The following is a 19,035-nucleotide window of genomic DNA, read 5'->3' on the forward strand; positions in this document are numbered from 1 at the left end:
ATACACATCGTCGCAAGGATACAAGGTATATAAATAGTTGAATTGTATAATAATATTATCATCTTTTTAATTTTCTAGTTAAATAGTAGATACTGAAATTTTGAAGTTACTTTGGTTGTTTGTATCACGTCTCTTATAATTTGCAAGGATCAAATTCTATCTTGAGATCTCCTTTTCCCCACTTTTTCTAATGCTACTGTTGTACTCAAAATGAAGAAAAAAAGGATAATTACTTTAAGAAAATATATCTTAAATAGGTTAAATTTTATGTATTCTGCAATAATTTAACAAATATTTTCATGTCTATATTCAGCTTGCGATAGTTCGAATTCAAGAAAATCAATACTACAGGTTTGCGGGAGCTGGAATGTCAACTAATATATATAATCATCATGTTGAAGGTAAACAACACAGTGCAAATCGATTGAAAATTCAAAATGGGCCAGACATTTTACAAGTTGGTTGGAGAGTAAGTTTAACAACTTGTACATTGATAATTTAACTATTTCACTTGTAATAGATTTATTTAAAATTAATTTTAATTTTTTGAATGTCTCGCAATGAGCTCCAATCAATCATCATGATATACCTATATCTTGTTTTAGGTGGATCCGACTCTTTATGGAGATACTAAAACTAGGCTTTTTGCTCATGTTCAAGTAAATTGTCTTTTAAGCAAAAAAAGAAAAAAAAAATGGTAAGTTGTCTTATGTAATCTAGTGACAATACTTATTTCAACAAATATACCTTTGATAAATCATTCAGTTCAATTTCATGCCTTTTCACAAGTCTCTACACAACACACTGGTATCCCCCTCCACCCCCACCCCCCCAATAGGCTAATACCCAACGCTCCGGACTTGTGGAGATATATGTTACCACAATGTTGACATTTAACATGTTCCTCATTTACTCGCTCAAAATGCATCCACACAGCACTTGAAGTTGATCTCCGAATTCAAGGAGAAGATGGAGGTGAAGTAATGTACATTAGTTGAATAACAAATTTAGATAAAGAGAGAATTGTGTGAAAATGAAGAAGAATGGAAGGGTATTTATAGTTTGAAAATATGACCAAAGTGCAGTTATTCATAAATTTAGGGGTTCAAATAAAATTAGCAACGACTAGTTTTTTAAATTTACAACGGCTAGCTTTTTGAATTTGACGACGACTACACTTTTTTTAATTTAACAATTTTATCATTAGTTGTAAATATTAATTTTATTATTAGCAATAAATGTAAATGTCTATTTTTGTATTAGAACTTAAAAAAAAAAAGATCCGGCCCACTAACTATGGCCCGGCCCGGCCCACTTGACACCCTTAATGCCAGGGATTTGTACTAGTAAACCGTGAGATACCTCTCGATATGATTTTTCCTAGAATTTCACAGCGTGGAAGTAGGCCATGGGAGTACGGAATGCTGTCCAAAAATAGCCATTTGAAGTAGTGTGATCTAGTGAAATTGGTGGCCTAAAACAAATTAATTGAGAAATCTCAAGTATATTCAATAAACTAGTGAAGTAGGCCGCGCTTTGCGCGGTTATAAACAACTATAGTAAACTTAAGTTTAGAAATTTACTAATTAATTTATCCACGCTTTACTAATTATTATCGTATCATTCACGAAATATTTTCTGATATCCGAATATTAACGATAACCAAAATAACTTTAGCAACAACTAAAATTTCTTCAGAAAATAGTCTAAACATACAAGTTTAAAACTCTAATGGTTAGGTATTTTGCAATACGTATTTTAAACAACAGAACTTAGAGTAAATATAAAAAGAAAATGATCACGACAGTATAATATCAAAAAAGCTAAAGCAAAAGTGTCAAAATTGTCCATGCTTATTTCTACAACAATTGAATTACAATAAGATCAAATAAAAATAGACCATAAATATTCTAATTTACAAAACAAATATTTAATAGGAAATTTGAAAATAAAAGACAAAAACAATCATCCTACTAAATGAAAAGTTTACATGATACAAAACTTTATAGATTGGCAACATAAAGATCAACAAACAAACATTAAAAAAAAAAAAAAAAAAAAAGGGGTGCAAAAGCTTGTATGATTAATTCTTCAAACTGAGTACTTGGAGTCTTATTCTCCAAGGATTCTTATAGTCCCAAGCCATCTAGCATCTAGCATGCACACTCTCTCTCAAAACAGAGGGGGACATTGCACGGAGATACTCACGGAACCACCACCGTGACTATCGACAGCCACCAGCCCACCACTGACACAGGACACCGGAAGCAGCAGCAGCACTCGAACGACATTCATTTTTAACTTGTTTTCTTATCTTTGAAGGCATGAATTTAGCCATGTTTGCAATTAATATAGATTGCTCTAAAAAACAGATCAGGGTGTATGGAATTGTAATCACAACTAAGTTGGTAAGAAAAACCAATTCAATTAAAAAAGGACATACCCATAAATTTTAATCAGGAGAGAAATGTAAGGAGAATCTTCACTTGAATTTAGTCTGAAAATGATTATGAGGAATACAGATTAAGCCCATCCAAACAGGCTCTTTTTTTTTAGTAATAAATTTAATATAAATCAATCACATTAAGTATTGGAATAAAATTAAATATCTTTTCCCTTTTAATTAAGCAATGAATGTGGATAATTATAAACTTATTGATGGAGTGATTTTTAATTTTCAGCAATTATTTTGAGAGAAATATAAGAGAAAAATGAACCTGATCACAATCTAGTGAAAATAAAATTAAATCAAACTTTGTATAAGTTTGACCATTTTAATCATTAAAATTAATATAAACTTTGGAAATGTCATTCAAAGAGAAATTAACATAAACAATATCTTTTGTAATATGGAAAATATTAGCTCCATAGTAAAATAAAGTAAAATTAGAAGTAAAATAATAATTCCAAAATGAACAACTTTAAAAGTAAAAATGAGAAATTTGAATTTTAACACTGTCGTAAATATATTATCATTTTATAACATGAATACGAAATGCTGGGAAAATAACACACGTACCTCAATCATCCTGTAAGTACTATTTATTTGTCCAATCCTTTCTCCACTCCCTAAGACAAATCAATTTGTTCATAGATGTTTGATGCTGTATAAATCCTACATGAGACTATCACCTTAAAAAAATATACTAAAAGTGAAAAATCATGTCCTCTATATACCATGGAGCATACAACTTCATAGATTTATCATGTATCTGCGCTACAAACAATTAGCATAAATGAAAAACTGATAATCGTTTATAATTATTGCGATATTTTCTATTAGCTACAACTCTGCAAGAGAAGATAAAACAATCAAAACTTGATATAAAAATGTTATATAAATGGAATTTCTTTTCTCCAGCAATATAACTCCAAATTCGATAGAAGTACCACCAATAGATCCTGTGCTTTGCATGTATTTTATCTCACCTTGCCGGGTCAAGAAACCTAGCAAACACAAACAGAAAAATACAACTTTAAGATTTATTTAAAAAAAATCCACAAGTTTGGAGAATCACCACACTTTTTTCTTTGATGATTAAGAAAACAAGAAAAGACCAAAACCCTCGCTTTCATATTTCTGCCTTCCGCCACAAGATGAGGGTAAAGCCTAAAGAATACATGTAGCCTTGTTCTTTATGCTCATACAAATAGTGAAAGAAGACAGTTATGTATTTTGATGAATATGGCAAATTGTTAAAGCCAATAAATAGCACAATGAAGTTTCCGTTTTTTGCTGTTACAAATGTTAAAATGGAATGATTTATTAGACATTAGACAATGAAGAGAGTGAGGGAATTTCTACGAGATTGTATGAAGTGGAGTGGCTTTTCAGTTTCTTAGAAATGGTTAAGAAAGAATAATGTGTAATTAATGGTAACACATAAATGAATGAATAAGAAATAGGAAAAATTGAAAACAAATGGTAGAAAAAGCCAAAAATGGAGAAAAAAGATAAATAGGTTTCTAGGGCATAGAGAGGTGCCACATCACCTTGTCAATCCCTAGCTTTATATTATATATAGATCTAGCTTATGTGTGTGACACGTGCACCTAGTACGTCACACGTGCATTTGGTGCATCACAGGTGCATCCCGTATTTATAGCTTAAAGGTAAATGCAGAATGTGAAAGAAAATGAAAAAATATAGAAATTCATCATGCACAAACGTTAATAAAATCTAACTCTGGTAGTATGGTGGTCTTCATCACGCTTCTTGGAGGATATATTTACAACCAGAGATTTCAAAATAGTGAAACTTTTAGAGGGGAAATAAAGAGAAGGCCGGGAAAACAATGAAAATCAAACGATCAAAAGTTATAAAATAGAACGAACGTGGATGAACTGATATTCATTTGATTGAATTCTTACATGTAATAAATGTGATATTAATTTAGAAGGTAAATAATCCACAATTTAATTGAAAAAAAATAAATTAAAAACACTAGCTACCATATATGACATTCAGTGAGGATTAAGCCAATCCAACAAATTCCTTTACGAAGAAATATGGCCACGCCCAAATACTTATTCTCTTCTATATACTATCTATGGTGGTGCTTAGAATTATTCTCTTCTATATACTACCTATGATGAGAAAGACAATTATTGGGTTTTCTTCTTCTTTTTAATCAATTATGAACCCTTTTGCGTTACCTGAAAGAGCTGAACAAGTCTATCTTCTTCTTCCTGAGGTTGATCAATTTGGAAACCGGTAGCAACAGAGTGATAAGATGTATTTATGAAAGAGGAAAGTAGAGAAGAAGAAGTAAATATCAAAGCTTTACGCCTTGTCAAATATTGGGTGGTGTGAGTAAGAAGAGAAGGGATGAAAGAAAACAAAGGGGAAGAAGGATGGATAACACTAATATTTAAACAAATGTTATAATAAAATTAAGATTATAAGTTTTAAAAATCTTTGTTATCAAACAATTTTTAAGGATGAATGCATGTTCTAGACTTCTAGTGTCTTATTATTGATATGTTTAGTTGTTAATTGGTATTCTTTGCTTGTTTCTTTTTCCTTGCACTTAAGTAGGCAATATGACCTAGCTAGCAATAAGAACACACTCATGTATACTAACACACGTAACAAACTATTTTTTTATTTTATTTTATCTTTTAACTATACACACTTCAAAGTTTATAATTCCATTCACATAAGCTTTGCAAAATATAACTGGTTTCAAATTATATTGAACACTTGAAGTTGGTAAAAAATGCGTCCATTGGACACGTTCTGCTGATTTGGCATAGCATGTGTATTGGACTGTTTTTGAAAGCGTGCAACAACTCAATTTAAAAAAAAAAACAAAAAAAAAAAAAAACGAACAAACAAATTCTAGTTCCTTCATCTTCTCTTTATCACCATCACAGGGAGAAAGAGTGTAGTTTATACTTATAATGCAAATAAGTAGGCGTCTGGACATGTGGTTCGAACCCATAGTTTGAAACAATGAGATAAAATCAGCGTTTGAACATTCATTTTATCTCATTCAAAAAGGTATGATTTGGGGTTTCAAATCATGGTTTTAAAAATTTTAAATATAAAATTTGATCCATAAGTTTATATTTTATATAAAAAAAAGACTCATAAATTGGTAAATATTTTTAACAATTGCCACCAACCATTTACCAACCTTGTTAACTTCGACCAATCTTTATTTATGTCTACCATGTGGGAGAATTATATTAAAGAGTAGTTACATTACTATTCATGTTAAATTTTCGTTTTTATTGTACTAAAGTTTGATCAATTAATGTTGTATTTTTTAGAAAGGCCTTCTAGTAGCATATTAATTTGTTATGAACTATGACTTGCTCATTCGGTAAGATTGTATAAGAATTGAGAATGTTTTAATAGTTTTCACAACTTGTGGGGTTTTAATGTCTATAAGAGAAAATACAAACTTAAGATATCCAAATTACATGTCCAAACATAATTTCAAACCATGTCCAAACGGCTCTAAATGTCAAGACTGCATTTCGCACGAAATTCGAATGAAGTAAACCAAACAAAACAATTAACAGTACGACCAATACAAACAAAAAGGGGAAATACAGAGAGAGAAACAGTGTAGTTCGAATAAAATATTACTACTACTCAGTCTCGAACGATCAGTCATATAAGAAATCAAAGCACGAAATTCTCATCGGAATTCGCCATGCAAATAAATATATGAATCGCAAAAAATTCGAACGAAGTAAACTGAACAACACAATTAACAGTACAAGCGCTACAACAACAAAAAAAAAAAAAAAAAAAAGAGGCGCAACAGCAGAAATCAAAGCAGAAATTCTCATCAGAATTCGCCATGCAAATAAATATCAAATTGAATTTTGAACAAAGATAACCGAACAAATCTCGAACTTATGCCTAGAGGGGGATAAGTTCTTTAAGAGCGCTGACATAACTTGTGGATATTATGATGCGTAATTTATGCTCATATAGACATAAGCTCAATTTTGAAGGATAAAATTTAAAGATCAGCACAAAATGGGAACAAAAGTGCAACTGACCCTAAAAATTAAAGACTCCTATTTGAAGGGAAACCGTGCAATTTTTCCATTCTAATCGTGCTAAAAGTTTCCTTCTAAAATTCTTCTTTTTTTTTTTTGGTGCGGAATGGCCTTGATAGGCACTGGTCTTTCATTTTAGAACCTCAAATTTGAAATCTTTAACTTTTATCTTTCGCCTAAAAATTTATGGGTTCCGAATTCGAATCCTTGCTCAGTTAAATATTAAAAAAAATCACAAGGTAGAAGTTTATAGTAAAATTAGGCCTATTCGGGAAGTTTGCCTTAAGACAAAACTCTGCAGGAATAGGCCTAATTTTGGGTAAAAGTTTGCCTCAAAGGCAAATCTCTGCTTGAATAGGCTTATTTCGTCCGAATATGTCTAATTTTACTACAAACCTCTGCCTTACTATTTTTTTTTAATGAGCTGAGATTCAAACTCAAAATACCGGAATATTAGACGAAGGATAAAAATTAAAGACCAACAATTTAAGGGAAAAAAAATTAAAGACCGATGCCTTTGAAGAACAATCGTGCAAATGACCCTCCAAAATTTAATATCCGGCCCAAATTCGACCCATTAAACCTTGAAGAAAAACATGTTTTAGTCTCTTCCCAAAACTACAGTACTGTCGCTCTATATTGCAAGAACCTAAGAGCCGCCAAAAATCTTGAAGAAAACAAAAATGGCAGAACCTGCTGTGAAATTAGAGGAACCCCACAAAACTGAAGAATTGTTAGAAGAAGATGAAGAAGAAGAGTTATTATGGTCATCAGATTCAGATATTGGTGAAGCATTAGATTATTTGGACACAAAAGATAACAGTGAAACAATAAATGGTGCATTTAGTCTGCAAACAAGACGCCCAAATGCTCATGGTGGACTTCATTCAAGACCCAATTCTTCTGCTTTACAACCACTCTCTAATCGTACTCAGAAAGTTGCTAATCATATTAGAGCTCAACCCTTAGAGGTATTCTTTAAACTTTACTTAAACAAGAATAGTTTGAGTCTTTCTCTTTTTAAAGTTTGAATCTTTTTAATGTGATATTGTAAGGGATTATAACAGACCTTTGGAGAAACTAATGTTAGATAAGAAAAGTTTGATTTTCTTTTTTGTTTTCTTTGAATTTCTATGTAATATGAGTTAAGCTTAATCATATCTGTAGAGGTAATTTCGAAGCTTAGTTAAACAAGAAAAGAATGGAACTTTATTGTTTTCCTAGTATTCGAATGTGACATTGTTAGTGAGTTAAGCTTAATCATATCAAAGTTTCACCTTTGGAGGTAATTTTATAACTTAGTTAAACAAAGAAAAGAATGGAACTTTATCGTTTATTTTATTTTTTATTTTTCTTGAATTCAAATGTCAGAGCTTCATCCTTTGAGATAATCTAAAAACTAGTCAAACAAGAAGCATGAATATCTTCATGTCACTCTGTTGTTTTAAGCTTAACTCCGTTGGTTTGTTCAATTGAGGCAAATCTTGAACCCCTTTGCCCCTTTAAGTTTTAATGTATACGCAGGTTAAGATACAAGGAAGACTTTAAACACATAAGCAAAGCAAACACAACCTACTAAAATTGCCTTTTATCAACAAATGTTCTTAAATGATAAGTAATGTCCCTAGGAAAGAGGAATTCAGCGTTTCCACCTTTGAATTCAATTTCTTTTTTGACTTTTGTTGGGATATGTTAATTGGTCGGACACGAATATGATAGTTTCAATGTAAAAGTGGAAGTTTAAGGAATATAGTTTCCTTAAGGAAAGCGTGTCTTGTGAAGTGAGACTGAGTTAGTTTAAGATTATCTTAGATTTTTATTGCCTAGTGGAGGGGGAAAGGAAAAATTCCCATTAAGTATGAGCAGGCTTGTGTTATTTTCTTATAGCTTTTAATCCTTTTTTATCCATCTCATAAAAAAATTGGATTTGTTGTTTGGTGTATTTCTCTATTTTAAATCATTGAAATCGTTGATGATTCATTTTTTTTTTTTTAAAAAAAGATGATCGAAATTTCTTCAAATAATGATGTCGAAAAGGGAACTTAGAGTGAATTGACGTTTTGCAGGAATGGGAAGGGAGGATCAGTGGCATGTCAAACTCTGTGACTACTGCAATTCGTGGAAGTGTTCGGGATATGGCTATTGGTAAAACTAAAACTACTGAGAAAGCAGATCGTGCCACTGTTGAACAGGTATGGCCTATAACTGGCAACTCTTTGGCAATATCTGAAGGTTAAAGCTCCTTTTTGTTTGTTTCTATGAAAGGAAAATTGATTAGAGTTAACTATTTTCTGCTGATCAATTTGGTTTTGAAAGTGATAATTACACAACCGTTAATTTTATCTGAAATGCACTGGTGGCAATTTCTTGTTTCATCAGCCTACTGTTTGGCATTCAAAAGTGAGCTATCACTCTCTGTGGGAGCTATCAATATTTTGTGAGCTTATATTTCCCTTTGTTAAGGGGCCAAACATTCTTGACAAAATGTATCAAATCTGTATTGGTTTAGTATATTTTGCCATCAACATCTTCTTTTCATCTTATGATCATGCAGTCTTGTAGTTTTCTGTCTAAATAATTTTGTCTCAACTGTTGAGTTGCTGAATGTAGCTTATGAAAGACATCACTGAATCCAGCCAGTTCCTCTTGTTTGTCAGTTGAAGTACTCAATAACTTCCCTTCTGTGTACCCACCTATATATTTCTCATCCTCCGGGTGCTGCCCCTCTCCTTTTCCTCCGGAAACTTCGAATGTTGAGTCTCAAAGCTGAATTTGCCCCTCATAAGACTTCTAAAGCCAATAACTTTGAGTGCGACTTGATTCTTCTGCACTTGTTCTCTCTGGTTGTTTTTTGTGTTTGCCAAATCACATGCCGATGCATTCAACTGCTAAATGCTTATAGAAGGACCTCGCAATATTAATTCTTGGAAAGTTCTATCTTTTTTTCTCCAGGCAATTGATCCAAGAACACGAATGGTTTTGTTTAAAATGTTAAACCGCGGTGTGTTTCATGATATCAATGGCTGTATTTCAACCGGGAAAGAGGTAAAACTTCGCTACCTCTTTGTCTTGGGAGGTTTGTTTGTTTTCTCTCTTTCACTAATAATGCTGCAGTTGAACTTTTCTATTCCTACTGTCTAACAGGCCAATGTTTATCATGCAACAAAAGCTGATGGTCCGGAACTGGCAATCAAAGTATACAAAACTTCAGTCCTTGTATTCAAGTATGCCCTGTAGCCTTTTCTTTTCTAATTAAACTTTCTGTTTGTACAAGCAATTTGAGGTGAAAAGGTAGAACAAGAAAGATAAATATCATGCAACTTTTTAAGATCCATATTGTACTAATCCACAAAATTGCTAAATACTTAAGTTAGTTCCAGTAATGTCGCAGATTCTTAGTTCATTTGTTAGCTGCAATATTTATGTCTTCATGTTTTATTTCTTGCTTCTTGCATTACAGTTTTGCGTCTTCTGTGTTTCTACTTAACTGGGCTTCATCATTTGTTTAATCGTCTCGGCTAACCTCTGCACCTGTTCCTCACAACTTCAGGGATAGAGATCGCTATGTACAGGGTGACTATCGCTTCAGATATGGATACTGCAAGCACAATCCTAGGAAAATGGTTAAAACATGGGCTGAGAAAGAAATGAGGAATCTAATGAGGTATGTCAATTCTCAATCTCAAATCTTTGATCTTGTAGCCTTTGGCCCTTACAGGGGTTCTGTCTTTCTCTTTATCTTTCGTCTCCTGCTCTTGTGTCTCCTCCTTTTCCATTAACTTCTGTTGTTTCTGTTTTTCTGGCGTGGTGGAAGAGCAAGACCAAATGAGAACTGTACTTTAAAGGTGGACACATTTTAAAAGTAGAAGTTCTATAGTGTAATGTCTGCCACTTGCTCCCCAAGATGTGAAGCAGCTATCTTTACCTGCTAAAGTAGCTTCATTAGCAGTTCGTGCAATTCATCCTTTTACAAAAAAGGAGTGCAATTTCTCGTCGAATTCGACTCGATGCTTGTCTTTGTGTCTAAACATGCGTTAACTTTCGAAGTTGCATGCTTATGTTTGTTCAGGAGAGCACTAATACAGAAAGTTTTCATTTCCAGTTGCGATTGACCTTCTAGTTTATATCATCTGTGAAAACTGGGGTTGTACAGCAAAACATCATTTGAGCTGAGCAACGTATGTTTATTTCATTATTCATATTCTAAAGTGGTTCTGGAACTGCAGGCTGAGAGCAGCTGGAATCAGGTGTCCAGCTCCAATTCTCTTGAGGCTTCATGTTCTTGTTATGGAATTTATAGGTAATGTGCACGACATGTGTTTCTTGACATTTTTCTTTTGAGAAGTACTGTATATTCTTAGTAATATAAAGATAAAATAAGTACTTAGGGCTCGTTTGGTATGATGGATAGAGAAAAATAGTCTTGGGATAAAAATTAGCACCGCCTTATCCCACGTTTGGTTGGAAAAAAAACTCGGGATAACTAATCCCGGGATTAGTTATCCCGGGATTAGAGTGTTTTTTTATCCCACCTTGAGGGTGGAATAACTAATCCCGGGATAAGTTGTTTCCAACCAAACGAGCCCTTACTGTATATGCTCTTCAACTTGTCGATGTATTATTCGATGGGTCACAAACATAAAATTCTAACAAAAAAGGTTTAGTGTCGAAGTGTCAACATGTTCCTGGAGGATTGCTTTGTTATTAGTCACAGATGGATGGTGTCCTTATGCCCAGAATGCATCAAGTAAAGGAACAAAGTACCTCTTGTAGAATTGCCATCCAAAGGTCTTTTGTTTTGGTAGACCTGCTACAAATAGCCCGGGCAGTGCCTCCCAACAAGTTCAAAGCAATTGAGTATTAGGTCTAGGCCCTGGCTGGAATCCATGGCATTTAGTGAGGAAAATCAAGTTTAAGCTGCTGAAACCATAGCATGAGTGACATAAAGGTTCCTTCTGTGTCTGCAAAAGAGTCAACTGGGAATTTGTTGCTGTGTCCCACTATAATGCACAAAGCAGTTTCAGGGGAAAGATTCCTGTTGTTTCTGATATGTGAAATTTTTATCAGCGAAATAGTAAATATCACTGTAATTCCGTAGTTGAACTTGCTGCCTATCTGTATATATTTTTGTTTAAAAAAAGAAAGTGCATTCTTGGAGAGTGAGCAGCAGCAGCCGCTCTAGCGACCAACTTTCCTCAGGATTTAAGAAACATAAGGTGCTTTTGAGTTCTTACAATTATGCTACCAAGTACCAAGAGAACATGATTTTAGTTAGTTATTTGTGCTGTTGCATATTCTGTGTACAATCCATAGAAAGTAGTCAGACTAAATAACAAAAGTCATTAAGATTTCCTTTCCATAAACATTGAAGCCCTAAGTTGTATCCTTACAGTGGGACAATATATATCTTGAGTCACTTATGAGTTAAACAAATAAAAATTGTGTTACTGAACTTTTTCTTGCTTTGTGCTTCCATTTTCCGTTCATTACTCTCTGTTAAAGTGGTCAAGTTTTTGTTTGATAGGGAAAGGAGGCTGGGCAGCACCTCGACTAAAGGATGCTGCTTTATCTCTTGACAAGTTACGTGAATGTTATGTGGAGGTTTGTTTTCTTCTCTTAATATTAAGATTATTAACTTTAACATGAAACTTGGGACTGGCAACTTCTTTGATCTATTGAGAAATAATAATTGAATAGGCTAAGTCTATAAATAGTTGCGCTTCCTAAGATGTTATCGAGGTTGAGGTCTTTGGCTGATTGCTATTTGGTGGGTAGCGTTGACCAAGTGTCAGTAGGCACATTTATTCATTAATTATTCAGCCTTTTCAATTATCCCTTTACTCCCCCCTACATCTTTGTGCTCATGGTGTAAAGTGGTGTTTAGATGATTGTTATTAAATTAAAATTCTTTTGCTGCGTACTATAGACCCTTGTGATAGCGGGAGCTTAGTGCACCGGGCTGCCCGTTGTACTAAATTGTGCTGTATTCTGGCCATTAGTTATTGATTATATTCCTCCCCATTGGATCCCATCCCCGCCTTACCATCGATCCTGAGTTTTTGGTGGGTGCTCAAGGTAGAACTTTTATACCTTAGAAACATACGACAGCCACTAATAATTCTACATGTAAGTAGATAGAACATGGGCCTAGACATCTTGTAATCTTGCTAAGATCACTTGATCAGTTTCACGAGAGCGATCTTCAACATATTATATTGACCACCTTGTAGAAAATTTTACAATGTTGAGTTATTAGTGGTTTGTTTAGACAATGGAGTTCGAAGTAGTTTCTTTCGATGTGGTGGTCCATTTGTAAAAAATATTGGAGGGAGAAGAAAAGATAGACTGAGCCAAAAGTACTTGTATGATTTGGACTTCTATTTTTAGATATGAGTTATGGACCATATTGTATTCATGTTGGCATGATTAAGGAACTTTATACATACTGCAAATGCAACTGTTTAATGATGTTAGATGCATTTTAACATGCGGCAAAGCTCTTAGAATGGGCACTGTTCGATGTGATTCTACCTAACTTTGATAAATTATCTACTTCCTATATGCCAGATCATTATGGCAATGAGAACTCTATATCAGAAATGCAAGCTAGTGCATGGTGACTTAAGCGAGTATAATATCCTATATTTCGAGGTAAGCCTTTGTCCCTATATTTATATTTATACTTATAGCTGTAGGCACTAACTTGTAATTGTTTCACACTTAACAGGGTCACTTGTATGTTATTGATGTTTCACAATCAGTTGATCTTGACCATCCTCACGCACTTGATTTCCTCCGAGAGGATTGTGTACATGTTTCTGTGAGTTCTCATTTTAAAGCTTATATGTCAATTTCAGATTAAAACTAATTTACAGCTCAACACAATAGCTATACGAGTATTTTAATTAGGGCTGGTGGTGATGGCATACAGGACTTCTTCAAAAAGCATGGGGTGGCTGTTATGACAATTCGAGAGTTGTTTGATTTTATAGTTGATCCGTCTATTAATGATGATTCAGTAGATAGCTATTTGGAGAAGGTAAGGCTCACACATGCATCAGATGGTTGAATGTATTCCAAAATGACAATTCAAAATTCTTTTACATTCAAAATCACTTGAGATTGCTAATATTGATGTTCCTCACAATATATTAGGTTCAAGAGAGAATTTTGGCTAGAGGTGAGATGACTGCAGAAGAAGAAATTGCTGACTCTGTATTTATTCAGGTATGATTTCTGCTAATTATTTGAACTTATTCTTTGTTTCTGTCATAGCAATTTAAGTCCAACATTCCGACACGTGGTCAGATTTGTGCTTGTAATTTTTATCGAGTCCCTAAAACAGGAAGGGATGTACGGCTAGGAATGTTGAAAAAAACAGTGTTGTGTTTTCTCATTTCCAAATAAAGTGGGGAAAAATTGGTCATTCTTCGGGAACTGCTGTCATATTGGTGACAGTATGTTTGCACAAATTCGTCTGTGGATGTGGCATGTTTTGATAAATTGTTTTAATTACCTCAATTGATTTTCTTAAATCTTTGTGTCTCTAAAGAGACCCGTTTCCCTAGGATGTCTTATAGCCTGTTTGGCAAAGCTTTTAGGAAGCCGAAAGTGCTTATTTTAGAAAGTTGAAATGTTTGGTCAAGCTTTTAGAGAAAAAAATAAGTGCTTTTGAGTAGCAGCAGAAGCTGTTTCTGAAGCTAAAAAAACAGTTTTTCCCGAAAGCACTTATGAACCTTAACCAAGCACAAGTTACTCTTAATATTGGCAAAAGTGTTTTTCAAATTGATGTTACCATCTCAACAGGATAAGATGTACGTAGACCTTACCTCTACCTTTATGGGGGTAGAGAGGCTGTTTCCGATGATGTTACCACCTCAAAAAGGAAAAAAAGTGTTTTTCAAATTGATTAACCATGCACGAACTGCTACTCCCGAAAAGTAATTTTCCAAAAAGCACTTTCCAATATAAGCAGAGTTTGGAAGTTTGGTCAAACATGCTATTAGTCTGGGTAATCCTCTTATTATCGCTTTGTATTGCAGTCATTTATTCCCAAGACTCTTGATCATGTGAAAGATGCTGAAGCAGATGTTCAACGAATTATTAGTGGCGAGGACACAGGAGACATGTACTATAAAACTATTACAGGTCTGAATTCTGTAGAAAATCAGCAGCACCAACAAAATGGTGAACGGGGACGAGAGGCTACTGCTGCAGCTGAAATCGACAAACCATCTGATGGTGAATCAGAGACCGATTCAGATGATGACGATGATGAAAGTGATTGTAGTGAGGGCTATTCATCTGATGGTGAGAAACCAACAAGTGCTGATAAGAAAGCAGCTAGGAAAGAGAACAAGAAGAAAGTTAAAGAAGAGAAAAGAGAGGCAAGGAAACATAAAGTACCAAAAGCTGTCAAGAAGAAGAAGAAAAAGTTGGCCAAGGCAAAGAAGTGTAGGTAATCTGTCAGCTGTAATGTAAAAGAAAGTTTTGTTTTGAGGTTTAAGTTGTGTAGAAAGGATGTTGAAGTTCTTAGGTTTTAGAAGTTTTAATTTATAGAAAGCAGATTGAAGGGTGCTGCAAAGATGAACAGTTTTCACGGTTAATATTCTGTTGCCGCGTAAAGTTGCAACTTTTAACAATTTTGGCCAGTCAATGTAAACTTCTTTTCCATGTATTCTAACCAATCAAGGCAGATTTTCACCCTCTCATGTTAAGTATTTGATTTGCCTTTTGTTAAGGATTTAGACCAGTTGCCTTTATTAATGATATCATAAATGATTTACCATGAAAATTACATCTATAGAGTAAATGGTCTCCTGGAGTTGGAATAAGCTCTCATTTGAGTGGAACTCTTTCTTGTTATGGTTAAACCATCAGATATTCAGAGTCCATTGGGACAAGCTGAGATCTTTGATTAAAAGTATAGGAATTTCAACGATCTCACCACATTCTCAGTTTCGCCATACTAATCGCGAAGATTATGGCATATCTTTTGTAGGAGTCATCTCAGGACTTTGACAATTATCCCTTCAAGAAAAGTAGAACAAAAAGATAATTGATCGACTGACTTCTATGATTGCCCTGGCTTTATGCTACCCCATATACTCTGTTATATATCACCAAGTATGTTGTCAAAATAGATTGCCTGTTTTTACATATGTTCTTCCAGCAATATCTGAAGTACTGCAATGTACACAATTTCAAACTTCAACATTCTTCTAACAAATGCATCCATATATATAAATTGCCAAACAAGAAAAATAAAAAAAACGAAAAAACAGTGTGCAGATGAATTGCTGAGTATATAGATCAGATTCGAACAGGGCTGTTGTTACGCTGTAATACGACCGACGTCTGGATACCATAGTGTTTCGGGAATACGGGGAGACATACTGGACGTAACAACTTCAACAAACTAAAAGAATGATGAGCGCTATTGATACCATATGAAACCAAAAGCAACTGAACTCGAAAATCACCTCGGACGTTGATATATTATACGGAAAAGGGCCAAATATGTACCAAAAAACAGGGCCAAATATACCCTTCGTTATACTTTGAGTTCAAATATACCCCTGCCGTTATACTATTGGTTCAAATATACCCCTCATCCGTTAAGGTTGTCCAATGTGGACATCTAACCCTACGTGGCACTCATATCGAAGAATTCTATGTGGACATCTAATCCTACGTGACACTCATATTCAAAGAATTCTACATTACTTTAATCTGCGAGACAATTAATTCGAATTCTTTCAGAAAAGAAATATTTTGGAATATCCTATTCTTGTTGCAGCCAGAACCAAGAATTATACAATGATACATTGCAAAACTCTTCTGCAGTGAATCTACTAATACAAAAAAAAAAAAAAAAAAAAAAAAAAAAAAAAAAAAAAAAAAAAAAAAAATTATCAAGGATCTTTACAAGATTTTTTTCATCTGTAAGTCTTGTAAGTATAAATGATTTACAGGTCTCATAACCAAACAAGAGAGGCTGAGAGGCATATTTAGTTGTCTTCACTCTGCTGATTTGCTTTTACTAAAGCATGATCTTGACCAGACTTTGGCTAAAAATCCTTTCTTTTTCCTGCATTAAAGAAGAACAGAATACAAGTTTTAGCTTGGAGAAAACAACATAATATGTTAAATTTTATGTACTTTGAAGAGTTAAATATGCATAGGAAGCAGAACGGAAATTTGCAATATCAATCTTATGAGTACTTATCAAAGTTTTTAACCAAGAAAATTATATATAAATCTCCACTTTATTGTTCTAATTCAAGGGTTTATATATTCTTTGATTTCCAAATAAACTTGAAATGCATAAAATCAGAATCTGACAAAGTAATATCTCTCTAATTAAGTTATTTTTCCATAACTGCATTCTGTAACTTTATAAGGCTTCCTACATAGGTCTAATGATATCTAAACATAAGTAAAAACATTAACACTATTCAATGGCTTTCCGTTGAATCCCAAAAAAACAGAAAAATCTATTCTTTGTTCTGTTCTGTTTGTCCTAATATGAAAACACATTTGCCAAAATCACACTAGTCAAAAGTCTAGTTCAATTTTCTGCAAACTTGAATACACAAAGTATAAAACAACAAAGAGAAGATAAAAGGATTCATACTTAACCAATCTAAATCAATCTTTGCTTTCATCATTCATAGATAGATTCCAAAATCAAACTTTAAAGAAAAATTAACATAAATAACCGTCCAACCAACCCCTTCAATGAAAAATAGCCGGCACATGTATAAAATATATATATCATCTATGTATAATATGCATATAATCAATGTACAATCTATGTATAGCGGGTAGGAAAAGTAAAAAGTAAATCCGTTCAGCTATTTGTGTAAAGATCTCATTTTTAAAGTACCCTCAATTGTGTTTGCTCATAAAAAATTGCAATTATTTAAAAAAAAAAATGGCCCGGTGCACAAAGTATTCCGCACAGGGTACCGGGAAGGGTCGCAACCAAGGGAGTGTAATGTAATCAGCCTAACCCAATGCAAGTATCAGTGGCTGATTTCACGGCTCAAACTTGTCACATGGAAACAACTTTACACGTTGCTCCAAAACTCCTTTTCAGAATGCTCAAAGTAACAAGATCAATAATTTATTGAGCTGAGAAATCAAGAATTTGAAGATACCTGTTAGTATTTCTTCTGCTATCAGTATTCTTGCTATCATTGCTACCACTGCTACCACTTCTGCCAGTGCTTTCACTATTACTGCTACCTGTTTTGCTACTATCACTCTCACTTGAACAAGAAAATTTCCTCTTCCACCACTCTTTCTCCACACTTTTTGAAGATTTATTTGTACTTTCTACTGGCTTAGGTGAAACTTTTCTAGTTGTTTTTGGTGAATTCTTCATCTGTTTCTTCTTTGATTCCAAAGAAATTGGGCAAAGCATCTTTAAAAATAGCCTCCTATCTTCAAAACTCTCACTTCTAATCATTTTCCCCCTCTTATTTTTACTAGTACTCTCTTGTCTTTTTATGCTTTTCACTCTTTGTTGCACAACTTGTGGTTCTTGATCATTAGTAGTACTAGTAATATTTTCCTCCTCTTTATTGATCAAACATTTTTCTTGATCAGATTCCAAGACTTCATTTTTTTCAACAAGATCCTTAAGGGACAACTCATAGCAAGATTCAGGCATGTTCTTGACCATTTCCATGAGTTCCCATTGACCTTTAGCTATTGCTAGAGCTCTAGAGGTAGATGAAATTGACCGATGATTCGTCGAATTTTGGAGGGGATGAGCATGGCTTCTTGGTGGACTATTTTTCCATAAGGGTGGTGAAGAAACACCAGATTCATCACCATAATCAACATGTTGTGAATTTTCTTGAACTCTAAATTGGACACTTTCAACATCATGTTTAGGCCTATGTTTGGTGGCTAAATTAGGAAGTTGGTAAGTGTTATAAGTGTAATCTGAGGTTGTAACTGGATCAAGAATTGATATATGATCATTGGGTTTTTGGTTTCTTGAATCAAACATGGTTGTTAGATTAAGGAAGAGGATATTTTAGGGTGGGGTTGGGGGGGTGGGGGGTATGGTAAAGATAGGAGAATGAGGAAATTTTTTGTGGTGTGATGTGTCTATGAAGAAGAGGAGAAGGGTTGGTGACATTGTCATAAATGTATTTATTTGTTTTGGGTCCATTACTAACTTGCTTTTCAATAATAACAATGTTGTTTTTAATATTGTGCCTTGCTTTTTGTATGTTAGGCACATATAGGAAAAGAAAAAGGACAAATAATTAAGTTTTATATAGAATCTTTGCGAATCCAAATATAAATCTTGCTTTTTCCTATTTTTATTATTAGTCTTTTAGGGGTGCGTTTGATATGGAGAAAAATATATTTTTCTAAAAATTTCATGTTTGATTTGTTAAATATTTTGGGAAATTAAATTCCTAAAATGAGAAAATGACTTTCTTACTGAAAGGGAAACAAGTCCTATAAGTAGCATCCCGTATTGATTGTCTCTTC

At 33.7% G+C, this 19,035-nt stretch overlaps 2 protein-coding genes across 2 annotated transcripts; one reads left to right on the plus strand and one right to left on the minus strand.

Moving 5' to 3' along the window:
- The first annotated feature begins 7,110 nt into the window (after positions 1–7,110).
- On the plus strand, positions 7,111–15,228 carry LOC132634928 (uncharacterized). Its single transcript, XM_060351109.1, has 12 exons — positions 7,111–7,490; positions 8,586–8,711; positions 9,472–9,564; positions 9,664–9,743; positions 10,070–10,183; positions 10,746–10,819; positions 12,044–12,120; positions 13,087–13,170; positions 13,247–13,339; positions 13,451–13,558; positions 13,675–13,746; positions 14,562–15,228. The coding sequence occupies exons 1-12, from the start codon at positions 7,203–7,205 to the stop codon at positions 14,979–14,981; spliced, it is 1,629 nt and encodes a 542-aa protein (XP_060207092.1). The 5' UTR covers positions 7,111–7,202; the 3' UTR covers positions 14,982–15,228.
- A 1,063-nt stretch (positions 15,229–16,291) lies between these two features.
- Positions 16,292–18,639, minus strand: LOC132634929 (uncharacterized). The gene is made up of 2 exons (XM_060351111.1): positions 17,682–18,639; positions 16,292–16,609 (listed from the first exon to the last, which is right to left on the minus strand). The coding sequence occupies exons 1-2, from the start codon at positions 18,539–18,541 to the stop codon at positions 16,540–16,542; spliced, it is 930 nt and encodes a 309-aa protein (XP_060207094.1). The 5' UTR covers positions 18,542–18,639; the 3' UTR covers positions 16,292–16,539.
- Positions 18,640–19,035: the final 396 nt, after the last annotated feature.

The sequence above is a fragment of the Lycium barbarum genome, chromosome 4 (assembly GCF_019175385.1).
Source record: "Lycium barbarum isolate Lr01 chromosome 4, ASM1917538v2, whole genome shotgun sequence".
In the NCBI taxonomy this organism is placed as follows: Eukaryota; Viridiplantae; Streptophyta; class Magnoliopsida; order Solanales; family Solanaceae; genus Lycium; species Lycium barbarum.